The sequence below is a fragment of the Neomonachus schauinslandi genome, chromosome 10 (assembly GCF_002201575.2).
Source record: "Neomonachus schauinslandi chromosome 10, ASM220157v2, whole genome shotgun sequence".
In the NCBI taxonomy this organism is placed as follows: Eukaryota; Metazoa; Chordata; class Mammalia; order Carnivora; family Phocidae; genus Neomonachus; species Neomonachus schauinslandi.
Genome location: NC_058412.1, coordinates 99459108 through 99473111, shown reverse-complemented (window position 1 = coordinate 99473111; position 14004 = coordinate 99459108). Strand labels below are relative to the sequence as shown.

The 14004-nt window shown below is 35.2% G+C and overlaps 1 protein-coding gene across 2 annotated transcripts in view; it reads right to left on the bottom strand.

The window, feature by feature from the left end:
• The window catches only part of TASP1 (taspase 1), a 294371-nt gene that overhangs the window by 211088 nt on the left and 69279 nt on the right, over positions 1–14004 (bottom strand). Inside the window, exon 6 of one of the 2 annotated variants that reach the window (XM_021700673.1) lies at positions 12756–12835. The exons of the other annotated variant lie outside the window; for it this stretch is intronic. Coding sequence (XP_021556348.1) covers positions 12756–12835 — 80 coding nt within the window. The remainder of the gene's footprint in view (positions 1–12755; positions 12836–14004) is intronic. 2 annotated transcript variants of the gene reach the window in all.

Sequence of the window (14004 nt, the reverse complement as noted above, 5' to 3'; positions counted from 1 at the left end):
AAAAAGGTAGGTGTTCATTGTTCTGATGGCTGAGTAATATTCCATTGAATATACGAACCACATCTTCTTTATCCATTCATCTGTTGAAGGACATCTTGGCTCTTTCCACTGTTTGGCTATTGTGGACATTGCTGCTATGAACATTGGGGTGCATGTGCCCCTTCTTTTCACTACATCTGTATCATTAGGGTAAATACCTAGTAATGCAATTGCTGGGTCTAGGGTAGCTCTATTTTTAACTTCTTGAGGAACCTCCATACTGTTTTCCTGAGTGGTTGTACCAGCTTGCATTCCCACCAAGTGTAAGAGGGTTCCCCTTTCTCCACATCCTCTCCAACATTTGTTGTTTCCTGTCTTGTTAATTTTTGCCATTCTAACTGGTGTAAGGTGGTATCTCATTGTGGTTTTGATTTTGTATTCTGCCACACTGCTGAAAGGACCATCTTTGCAGTATCCCATAGGTTTTAGACCAATGTGTTTTCATTCTCATTAGTTTCCATGAATTGTTTAAGTTCTTCCTTAATTTCCTGGTTGACCCAATCATTCTTTAGTAGGATGCTTTTTAATTTCCACATGTTTGAATTCCTTCCAAATTTTTTTGTGACTGAGTTCCAGTTTCAAGGCATTGTGGTCTGGTAACATGGAGGGAATAATCTCAATCTTTTGGTATCGGTTGAGGCCTGATTTGTGACCCAGTATGTGGTCTATTCCAGAGAAAGTTCCATGTGTGCTTGAGAAGAATGAGCATCTGCTGTTTTAGGGTGGAATGTTCTGCACATATCTACGAAGTCCATCTGGTCCAACATGTCCTTCAAAGCTCTTGTTTCTTTGTTGATCTTCTGCTTAGATGATCTGTCCATTGCTGAGAGTGGAGTGTTAGGATCTCCTACGATTAATGTATTATTATCAACATGTTTCTTTATTTTGGTTAACATCTGGCTTATGTAGTTGGCTGCTCCATGTTGAGGGTATAGATATTTACAACTTTTAGATTTTCTCGTTGAATAGACCCTTTAAGTATGATATGGTGTCCCTCTATATCTCTTACTACAATCTTTGCTTTAAAATCTAATTTGTCTGATATGAGAATTGCTACCCCAGCTGTCTTTTGAGGTCTGTTGGCATGATAAATGGTTCTCCATCCCCTCACTTTCAATCTGGAGGTGTCTTTAGGTTCCAAATAAGTCTCTTGTAAACCGCATGTGGACGGGTCCTGTCTTTGTATCCAATCTGCAACCCTGTGCCGTTTCATGGGAGCATTTAGGCCATTCACATTGAGAGTAACTACAGAAAGATATGAATTTAGTGCCATCATGTTGCCTGTAAAGCCCATTTCTATAGATTGTAAATTTCTGGTCTATTTTACTCTTGGGGTCTTTCTACTTTTATAGAATCCCCCTTTATTACTTCTTGCAGGGCTGGCTTGGTGGTCACATATTCTTTCAGTTTCTGCCTGTCCTGGAAGCTCTTTGTCTCTCCATCCATTCTGAATAACAGCCTTACTGGATAAAGTATTCTTGGTTGCATGTTTTTCTCATTTAGTACCCTGATTATGTCTTGCCAGCCCTTCTGGCTTGCCAGGTATCTGTGGACAGGTTTGACATTATTCTGATGTTCCTCCCTCCATAGGTAAGAAATCTCTTCCCCCTAGCTGCTCTCAGGATAGCTGCCTTGGCTCTAAGATTAGCAAGTTTTAGTATTATATACTGGGGCATTGGTCTATTTTTATTGGTCTTGGGAAGGGTCTTCTGTGCCTCTTGGACATGAATGCTTGGTTCCTTCCCCAGATTAGGGAAGTTTTCAGCTATGATTTGCTCAAGTATACATTCCAGTCCTCTCTCTCTCTCCACCCCCAGGAATCCCAATAATCTGACTTTGGAACGTTTCATGGCGTCATTGATCTCATGGGCTTCTAGTTGTTTATCCCTATCCTCCTTGACTTCCTTCCTTTCTATCAGCTTAATCTTCTAGATCATTAATTCGTTCTTCTTTCTCATTTGCCCTAGCTGTTAGCTTATCCAGTTTAGACCGCTTCTCTTTCATAGCATTCTTAAGTTCAGTGCAATTAGATCTCATTTCTGCCCTTAGAGATTCTATATTGTTACAAATGCTTTTTTCAAGCCTAGCTAATGACTTCATAAGTGCTACCCTGAATTCTATGTCTGACATCTTTCTTATATCCATATCTATTAGTTCAATGGCAGAGGCCATTGTCTCTAGTTCTTTTCTTTGTTGGGATTTCCTCCTCCTAGTCACTCTGTTGAGGGATGGTTGAGAGAATGTACAGAGTCCAAAATATCAACCACAACCCAGGCAAGATGCACCCTAGGAAAATCAAGAGCGGTCGGTAGCCACCACTCGCACCTGGTGGCATTTTTCTGCTTGTAGAGATCCAGATATATCTTCTTACATCTCAGGCTGATTTCGTGGGTGTTCAGGATGGTATGGTAGATATCCAGCTCAATTCAAGGGACTGGTCGAAACGAGGTCACCTACTCCTCTGCCATCTTGCTTCCCTCCTCCCCAGGGTCCTCCTTTTCTCCAAAGAAGACATACAAATGGCCAGACACATGAAAAAATGCTGCACATCACTTGGCATCAGGGAAATACAAATCAAAACCTCAATGAGATACCACCTTACACCAGTTAGAATGGCTAAAATTAAGAAGACAGGAAACAACAAATGTTGGCGAGCATGTGGAGAAAGGGAAACCCTCTTACGCTGTTAGTGCGAATGCAAGCTGGTACAGCCACTCTGGAAAACAGTATGGAGATTCCTCAAGAAGTTAAAAATAGAGATATCCTATGGCCCAGTAAATGCACTACTGAGTATTTACCCCAAAGATACAGGTGTAGTGAAAAGAAGGGACACCTGAACCCCAATGTTCATAGCAGCATTGTCCACAATAGCCAAAGTGTGGAAGGAGCCGAGATGTCCTTTAACAGACGAATGGATAAAGAAGATATGGTTCATATATACAATGGAATATTACTTAGCCATCAGAAAGAATGAATACCTACCATTTACACTGACGTGGATGAAACTGAAGGGTATTATGCTAAGTGAAATAAGTCAAGCAGAGAAAGACAATTATATGGCTTCTCTCATATGTGGAATATAAGAAACAGCACAGAGAATCATAGGGGAAGGGAAGGAAAACTGAATGATTCAGGAAGAAATCAGAGAGGGAGACAAACCATGAGAGACTCTTGACTTTGGGAAACAAACTGCGGGTTGCGGAAGGGGAGGTGGGTGGGGGACTGGGTAACTGGGTGATGGGCATTAAGGAAGGCACATGATGTGATGAGCACTGGGTGTTATATGCAACTGATTAATCATTGAACACTACATCTGAAACTAATGATGTACTATATGTTGGCTAACTGAATTTAAATAAAAAAAGAAAAAAATTAATGTCCTCTTAATAAACAAAAATACATTAAATTCATTTACAATTTTTAAATCTGCCAAATAAAGCTCCCAAATATAATATATAACTGAATTTTCAATCAAATGCACTATTCTTAAACATGTCCAATTATCATTGCTTCTATTAAACTGTACTGATGATCCTTCGTCAACATAAAAGGAAAGAAAAATAGTATAAAGATTCAAAAGAAAGAAATAAAACTATCATTATTCACAAATGATGTGCTTATGAATTTAGGAATCAACCAGAATCTACAGATAAATCTACAGATAAATCTATAGATTAATAAAAGGGTTTAGTAACATAGCTACACAAATATATGTGTATATGCATACACACACATATGCACATATACACAAACATACATATATGAAATACAATTATATTCATTGGCAAAAAACATTTTGAAAAATAATTTGGCATCATCTGGTAAAGATGAAGATAGAAAGACACTGATCCAGCAATTCTACTACAGTGCATGTATTTAGAGAAAGCCAGCTGACACAGAATATATGTACAAGAAAACTTGTAAGTATGTTATAACGCCAACATAACTGTCTACCTACAGGAGGTATGTCTACAAGAGTTCACAATAAATAGGTTAAAGAAGCAAAATGGAGAACGATATTATTTACAATACCAACCAAAATTGCAAAATATCCAATAATAAACTAATCGTGGTCTGAAAACAATACTGTAGTAATGACATAGAAATGAACCAAAAAAAAAAAAAGTTAATAGAATTAACCATCAAATTCAGAAACAAATTCATGTATATTCTAATGGAATTTCAGAAATACAGTGATATTTCATACCAGTAGGAAATGAATATGTTATTCAATAAGCTGTCTTGGCATAATGTTATCTATTTGAAAAATAAATTAGATTTCTACCTCACACTACACATAAAAATGAAATCTTAAAGTATTGATGATTTAAATATATAAAATCTAAAAAAAGGAGGCCCAAAAAAGTTAAACCATCACACAACAATATAGGCATAAATATCAGGTTTTTTTGAGAGACACTTTATTTTTTAGTTTAATTGGTTTTAAAGTAGAAGATTTTCCATAAAATGTTATCAAATGTTATAAAATGTTAACAGAATCTGTTAAAGTGATGATTGACTGATATAATCACATAAGATTTAAAATGCCCATAAGGCAAAAGACATCATATACAAAGGTAATGATAACTTATTTAAATTTTTTAATCATATGCAAATAGCTATGAGACAGGATTAATAAACTAAATCAGAATGATATAATACAAAACTAGTAAAATGGAGTTAAGAGAGAAGATGGCCAAGTAGGAAATGCCAGGAATCCATCTCTCCACCTAAACAATAATTGGCCTGCCAGAATCTAATGCAAAAGTTATGGAACTCTGGAGTCTATTTAAGGCTGTTACTTTCAAAGGAAGGCTTGAAGTAAACTGTCATTACTTGGGGTTAATTTCAGCTGTTACTGCAGTACCATCTACCCATTCCCCATCCCCATCCCTTTGGCAGACAACCATGCATGTATTCCTAGAGCAGACTGCACACAGCCTGTGAGAGCCAGCTTGGGAAATAAAGACCCTGTCCTCCAGATTCTAGGATGTGCTCTGATTGCTTCTTGGTCACAAAGTGCAGACAGAGAGGCAGGCATATCTTCTGCCCTCCCTCTCCAGATGAATTGACTTCCAGGGAATTTAAAAGGCTGGTGCTTTTTCCCCACCTTCAACTTATCTCTTTTTCCCCTGTGGGAGACATTTAAGGAGATATACAAATGGCCAATAAGCACATGAGAAATGTTTAACATCATAATCATTAGGAAATACAAACCAAAACCACAATGAAATGCCACTTCACACCGATTAGAATGATTATTATTTAAAGAAAATAAATAGGTAGCGAGTGTTGGTAAGGATATGGAGAAACTGGAACCCCTGTGCACTACTAGTGGAAATTTAAAATGGTGTTGCCACTATGGAAGACAATATGGTGGTCCTTCCAAAAACTGAAAATAGAATTACCATAAATCCAGCAATTTCATTTCTTAGTACTCAAAAGGAATGAAAGCAGGGATTCTAACAGATATTTGTACATCTGTGTTCATAGCAGCATTATACACAGTGGCCAAAGGTTTGCAGCAACCTAAGTATCCACCAACAGGTAAATGGATAAACGAAATGTGGTATATATATTGCAGCATATTTTTCAGCCTTAAAAAGAAATTCTTTTTTTTTTTTTTTTAAGTAGACTCCACACTTGGCGTGGAGCCCAATGCAGAGCTTGAACTCACGACCCTGAGATCAAGACCTGAACTGAGATTAAGACTTGGATGCTTAACTGACTGAGCCACCCAAGTACCCCACAGCCTTAAAAAGAAATTCTGACAGATTCTACACCATGAATGAACCTTGAGAACATCATGCTAAGTGAAAAAAGCCAGTCATAAAGGGACAGATAATGTATGGTTCCACTTACATGAGGTATCTACAGTAGTCAAATTTTAATGATGGAGATCAGAATGGTGGTTGCCTGGGGCTAAGTTGCCAGGGGCTAAGTGGAGGGAATTACTGTTTAATAAGTAGAGTTTTAGTTTTGCAAGATAAAAAGGGTTCTATAGAAGGATGGTAGTGATGGTTGCACAAAAATGTGAGTACACTTAAGGCCACTGAACAGTACCATTAGAAAATGTTTAAGATGATAAATTTTATGTTATGTATATTTTGTCAAAACATTCAAAAAGAATTACAGAAAAAAATGTACACAAATGTTTATAGCAGCATTATTTATAACAGGTCCAAACCAGAAACAATCCAGATGTCTTTCAATGGATAAATGGTTAAACAAACAAATAGTTAAACTACACCCATAGCATGGATTACTTAGCAATAAAATGGAACAAGCTATTAATAAATACAACCACCTGAATGACTCTCCAGAGAACTATACTGAATTATTAAAAAGCTGGTTCCCAAAAGGTTACATAGTGAATGATGCCATTCATATAACATTCTTGAAATAGCAAAATTATACTAATGGAGAATAGATCAGTGGCTGCCAGGGGTTAAGGAAGGCATGGAGGTGAGTGGGTATGACTATAAAAAGGCAAACTGAGATATTCTTGTGAAGATGGAAGTGTTCTGTATCTTGACTAAATCAACGTCAATATCCCAAACGTAGTATTGCACTATAGTTTTACAAGATTATTACCATTGGAGGAAACTGAGCAAAGGATCCATAGGGATCTCTCTCTATTAATTCTTACAACTGCATGTGAATTTATAATTACCTAAAAATTAAAAACTTAAAACAGAGCACTGGGTGTTATATGCAACTAATGAATCATTGAACACTGTATCAAAAACTAATGATGTACTATACAGTGGCTAACTGAACATAATAAAAAAAAATAAAATACTTGAAATAAAAAATAAATAAATAAAAAGTGTAGGGGGAAAAACTTAAAACAGCATAACTGGCCATATTTAAGAGCGAAGTACCACATACCAGCTACAATAAAATTCTAAATTAGTACACAAAATGTTTTATCAATCATGTTGTCTTTCAAAGTATCCTACTCAAAGGCAGAAAAGCTGTAAGAACAGAATCCAGTCAATAGAAAAGAAAATAGGATTCCTTGTGGCAGAATCACACCCATAAATTGATAGGACAGAACAATGTCTGCAATCTACTCTTTACTTATATTTAAACATATACCTTAGGTCCATTCAAAGCATAAAACAGCTGAAAATTAAAGAATAGATGGTAGCAACTTTGTAGCACAAACTACTTAAGGTTGGCCTTTACCAAGAAACAACAAAATTATTTTCCTTTCAATTTCAACTTTAATGAATCTTCTGGAAGAACTCAAAAGCATGTACAAGCTTTATCCCAGGCATTGTTAAAATTGAATGTACATTGAAATTACCTGCAAAACTTCAAAAACTTCAGATGCCTGGGTGTCAGCTACAGAGTAGCTGATTTTGGACGCAGCCAGGGCTTCAGAGTTTTTCAAAGCTCTCTAGGGATTCTAATATGCAGCCAAAGTTGAGAACCACTGCTCTAATGGTTACACCTAACTCCAGATTGGATCAATCACTAAAATCACAAGTCAGTGCTAAAGAGCTAGACCTATTAAATTCTGATGAAATCACATCACCAGGATCATTTTCATATCAAACATATTATTAACAGTAAGAATTATATTAACATTTGAGTGTTTCTATGTGCAAACTGGAATAAGAATTCTTTATACATTATCTCAAGTAATCACAATCTGTCCATAAGAAAAGTTTCTTGGAGGTAACTTGTCCATGGTCACACAAAGATATATGCCTCTAAAGCCTATACTCTGAGCTACTATGTGGTCAGTAATGGCAGCAGCTTTACAAAGACAGACTTCGCAAAAGTAGACAGAGAGTAAATGTCTTGGGAGGGAAAACACAAATAGCCAGCATAATGGTAAATGTACATTCTGATTCAGCAAATCTACTTCCACCTAGATAAACAAAACACTTAAGTACAAAGGGATATGTACAAGAATATTTGTGAAATCATCAATGTTAATGGCAAAAGCTAGAAACAACCTGAATGCCCATCAAAGAGAAATAGCTAAATAAATATGATAAATGCTATTCAGCAGTTTAAAAATTAATTGATCTATATATATCAACATGGAGAGATTTCAAAATATTTTGCTGACTGACAAAAAATTAGAAGTATCATATTATACCACTTATCTAAAAACTTACTAAAGATACTATAGAGTATGATACCATTTATCTAAACCTAACAAAAATAATAATACTACATATTCCAGCATTTCTGTTGACACAGAAACAAGTAAATTCAACAAATAAGTGTGGCTATGGGAGTGGACAGGAGAGGCTGGGGCTGAGAAGAGAAGTAAAGAGGAAGGTTAGGTTTATGTAGAATGTTCCAATTTTTAAAAGGTAACATACTCCTGTACCACACAATTAAAAAGTAACAAATACAATGTTTAAGTAATCAACTCTTTTATAATGTGAAATTTGTTATATTTTTTAATTTATATTTGTTATATTATTATAGCTGTTAATAGTACACATTTACAAAACATAGGTTCCAGCTCCTGGTAATGGAGTAGCTTATATAAGACTAACCCACAGACCAATAACAATTACAAACTCTAGTCAGAATTTTTTTAATTAAAAAAGAAAGCTATTTGAAGGCTAGTGACAAAAAGCTGGCAGAAATAGGAGAGGATTCCACCACAGAAAGAAAAGAAACATACTGGGTGAGATCCACATTCATACAGCTTTCCCCATGAGGCACTACAGTCAAAACTGTAGATGCACAGCAAAAAGATCTCAAATCGAAAACTACAGACTTGCCGGATGGAGATGAAGGTGTTTGGGGCTACTGAAGCAACTGGAAATTGAGGGAGGAATCCTGGTAAGGAGAAAGCCACATACACAAAAAAAGGGAAGCCCCCAAATCTATATAAACATCCCTTCAAATTCTTGAATAAGCCCTTAACTGTTCATACAAGATGCAAGATTCCATAGAGTTTAGTGAGGAAAATAACAGCTGAAAAGCTGACACAGATTTTGAGAGATACTTACTGTAGAAGAGACAAAGTTTCAAGTTTGAGACTTTTGAATAAAACCCTAGAAAGGCTATATCTTGGGAAGAAAGACCACAGGCTAGTACTAAGGTTTCTAAGTTTAAGAACAAAACTGAAATAGACTCACTTTCACAAAGCCTAAAAATCAGTCTATGACAAATACTGTATGATTAAGGAGCTACCTAGAACAAAATCATAGAGAAAGAAAGTAGAATAGAGGCTACCAGGGCCTAGAGAGAAGGGGGAATGGGTAGTTTAACGGGTATAGAGCTTTCTGCTTGGGATGATAAAAAAGTTAATGGAAATGCATAGTGGTGACGGTTATATAAGACTGAAATGTATGTAGTACCACTGAATTATATACTTAAATACTGTTAAAATAGTAAATTTTATGTTATATATTTTTTACCACAATAAAAAAAAGGAAAAAAAGTGCTAAAAGAAAAAAAACCTGACAATGTAGAAGTCTGTATCCAACTAGAAATTATATTTCAAAAGTAAAGGCAAAATAAAGATTTTTTCAAATAACAAGCTGATTTTTCACCACTACACCTACCACATTATCAGAAATGCTTGTTCTAAGTGAAGGGAATAATACCAGATAGAAATTCACATCTATATATGGGAATAAAATATTAAGCATGTGAGAAACTATGTAGAAGATTATTTTAGAATAAACCTGAGAAAGACATTCTGAAAACTTTTGGAACACTGAAAGGGAATAAAAACCTACCAATGATACCCTCCCAAAACCAAAAAAGGTTTGACTGAGGATTAGACAAGTACCCAATATAGGACAGCATTTAAATTTTTTTTAAATCTAAATAATAGTTATAATTTCTCCTCCCAAATTCACCATAGGTATAGTTTCTCCTCCCAAATTCACCATAGATCAATACTATTCTTTTTTGTAAAAAAAAAAAAAAAAAAGTATTAGTCATTGATGAATCCCTAGAAATTAAAACAAATAAAAGCCAAAATTACAAATTCATCAGAAGTAGAAGGTTTAGGGACACGTGAGTGGCTCAGTTGGTTAAGTGTCTGCCTTCGGCTCAGGTCATGATCCCAGGGTCCTGAGATCAAGTCCCACATCAGGCTCCTGCTTCTCCCTCTGCCTGCCACTCCCCCTGTTCATGCGCGCTGCACTCTCTCTTTCTCTCTGACAAATAAATAAATAAATCTTAAAAAAAAAAAAAAAAAGAAGTAGAAGGTTTAGGGGCGCCTGGGTGGCTCAGTCGTTAAGCATCTGTCTTCGGCTCAGGTCGTGATCCCAGGGTCCTGGGATGGAGCCCCGCATTGGGCTCCCTGCTCCGCGGGAAGCCTGCTTCTCCCTCTCCCCCTGCTTGTGTTCCCTCTCTCCTGTGTCTTTCTCTGTCAAATAAATAAAATCTTAAAAAAAAAAAAAGAACTGCTTGAAGCATTTATTCAAGTAGAATTTAAAAAAAAAAAAGAAGTAGAAGATTTAGGAGATAAAACTGAAGACATCTCTGAGACAGTAGGACAAAAAAGATTTCAAAAAGGAGAAAAAATAATTTTTGAAAAAGATACAAGGGATTGGAGCATACGATCCAACATCCAATTCACAGAAATTAGAAAAATAAAATAGAGGAAAGATAAGGGATGAGATTAATATACAATTTTTTTAATTTCCCCAAAACTAAACCACATGAATTTCCAGATTAAAAGTACTCAGTACTCAGTAAGAATCAGGCATATTGAATAAAAAAAGACCCATTATAAGACGCTTCATCGTAATATTAAGAACACAGGAATTAAGGCTTCTTTCCAAAGACGAAAAGTACACCACAAAGAACTGGGAATCAAAATGCGTAACAGCAAGACTGAAAACTAGAACATAAGAGAACAAGTTCTTCAAAACCTAGGGAAAACAATTTCTAGTCTTAATTATACCAAATAAGGGAATAAAACAAGAGAGAGAAAAAACACATGAGATTCAGGAAACAGAGAATCTGATATTGGAGAAATGAAAAAGAAATCCAAAATGATGGTGAGGTAAAGACCAGGGATGACAGTCACGCAGCAGGCTTACTGAACACCCATTCTAGACGTGAAGGTGCCAAGTGGCATGTCTCCAAGGAAAAACAAAATGGAACTATCAAACGACCAGATTTGTCTGGGTGACATAAGAACTCTACATAAATTCCACTGGGAGATTTTAAGACAGAATTAGTGGTAAGGACTATGAAAATTAGAACTCTCATACTCCCAGTATGCCTACCATGCATGTATTTCCTTTACCTCCAGCCTCCCTATATTACAACGTTCAGCTACGTAAGTGCTCACTTTGAATATAATGTTATTAAGAACTGATCTTTAGGGGCGCCTGGGTGGCTCAGTCGGTTAAGCAACTGCCTTCAGCTCAGGTCATGACCCCAGGGTCCTGGGATGCAGCCCCATGTCTGGCACTCTGCTCAGCAGGGAGCCTGCTTCTCCCTCTCCCTCTGCCTGCCACTCCCCATGCTTGTGCTCGCTCTCTCTGTCAAATAAATATATAAAATCTTTAAAAAAAAAAAGAAAAGAACCTTATTATATACCTGCTATGATATATAATTATTTCTTTTTTATACAACTTGGTCTCCTTGGATTTAATGATTCCCCATTTTTTCATTTGATTATTTATAGTCATAGATGACTATGATAGAAAACAAAAATTTAACTTAAAAAACAAGTAGTATATGTTTTCAATATTTGTCTTTATGCATAAATATATAGCTATGATTTCATTTTTAAAATAGACATATAAAATATACATTCACACATATATATTTATAACTCATTTTTCATTTTTCAAAGTCATTAGATTTAATCATTATCAGACATTAGTCTTGATAACAATTTCTACTTACTACATAACATTTCATCATATGATAATTTACTTACATTCCTCTCTGTTGGACGTAAGATTTTTTTTCAAATTTTTTGATATTCTTAATAATGCTTATTGAGAACTACATAAATTTTTGTCTATATTTCTAATGTCAAGTTCCTACAAGCAGAGTAAGTTTAAGGCTTTGCTCTATATTACTTAGCTGTCCTCCAAAATTTCTGCCAATTTATATTGTACCTCCAATGTATTATGTTCATTTCATCACACACTTAACGAGCAGTAATACAGTATTTTTAACTCTTTCACAAATTACGAGGGAACAAATTTAACATGTACTCATTTGAATTTCCCTATTAGTTATGTTCTATTATCTATTTATGACTTTTGATCATTTTTCTTTTGGGGTATTATTTGTATGGTTTTTAATTTAATATACCTTTTCATAGATTAAGGATATATATCACTTTGTCATATTTATGGTAAGTGGTTTTTATCAGTCTTAACTCTTATGTAGTTACACTTTTGTTCTTCCTTCTCTTGCACTTGGTCCCTAGAAAAGCCCTCCTCAGGCCAAAGACAGATAAATGTTGACCTGTGTTTTCTTCTCTCTCTGAGGGCGTAGTATTAAGGTTTTATTGTTAGTAATTATTTTAAGTAACCTAAAAGGGATCCTTTAGCAATACTTCTATAAAAGCATGAGAATGGGGGGATCCTCAGGAATATAAAAGTGCCTTAAAATCAAATAACTTTCTATGTATCTTTTAACTATAAATATTTTGATATATAAGCTTCCTTTTTTAAATATCAGAGTACTATGTGGATTAAAGCAATGTAACACTTCCAGGTATATATGCTTAATTTTGAAAAGTTTTTACTCACTTGTGGTCATGATGTTAGGAGGGCAAGAGGGTATTCCATGATCTACTGCCCATCTGTAGGCTCCTTCTCCAACTAAAAAGCTAACAACAGAAAAATTATTCTTTTAAAAATTCAGTATCATCTTCTTCTACATATTTAATAAATATAAATCATACAGTAAGGCAACTGAAAAAATGTCTTGCATATAGATATAATTCTATGTTTACCTCAAAATAATAATATGGCTATATGCCCCAAATTTTAAAATTTTCCCCGAGTTAGAAATTTTACAACTGAAAATGGTACAATTTCATTTGCAATAACCAACAACTAAAAACTGGCAAAATTCAACATAAGAAGTAAAAAAATAGTTGATTTCCCAGTGGAAAATATTAAGATTTATCTTGGATCACCATGGTCACAAGATCCATTTAATCAGGTTAAGAATTAAAGTTTCAGTGGCTGTTTTCAGATTTGGTAATCTTGCCTACTGTAACAACTGGATCTACTCAACATGAGTGAGTACATCCAGAGATGACCCAAAACAATGAAATGTACTTACATTTGCAAGCCTTGATGCAACAAAAATATACATATGACCTATATGTAACCCCCTCAGATCATTTCTACTGTGGTAAGTACTATGGTGTGTAACAAAAGTAATTTTTTAAGCCCTAAACTGCAAGTTTTAACATGAAGAAGTAAATAAAAGGATATTGTTAGCTAACTGTAAAAAACTTATTTTCAAAGATTTCAAATAGCATTCAGGATAATTAACCACTCCATTCATTCCCTAACCCAGTAATAGCAAGCAGTTACCATAATAATCACTTCATCTCCTTCCATAGCCAACTTCTTAAAGATCTCAGCCGGCTAGTAATGGGTTTCCTTGAACTTGTGCCTGCTCATTAGTTTTCTGCTCCCTATTTTTTGTTTCTGTTCATCTAATCATTCCAACACTAACACTCAAAGTAATGCACATTGAAGTCTTTAGATTGATTTGTTAAGAAGACCAGCAAAACAAAATCTAAGGAGCCACTCAAAAACATCCAAATAGTTCTAGTGAGAAACTAAATACTTAAGTCCAATAACTATTTTCCAATATACATAAAGGTAGGAGGCATTGAAAAAAGAGGAGGGCCAACAAGAATAAACAACTTTACCCCTTCAAAGTTCCATATTTTTTAAATTCTAAAGGATTCTGAAAGTAGAAAACAGTTTGTCCTATTCTATCAAATGAAGACCACTGCATAGAATATGCAAAGAAAAG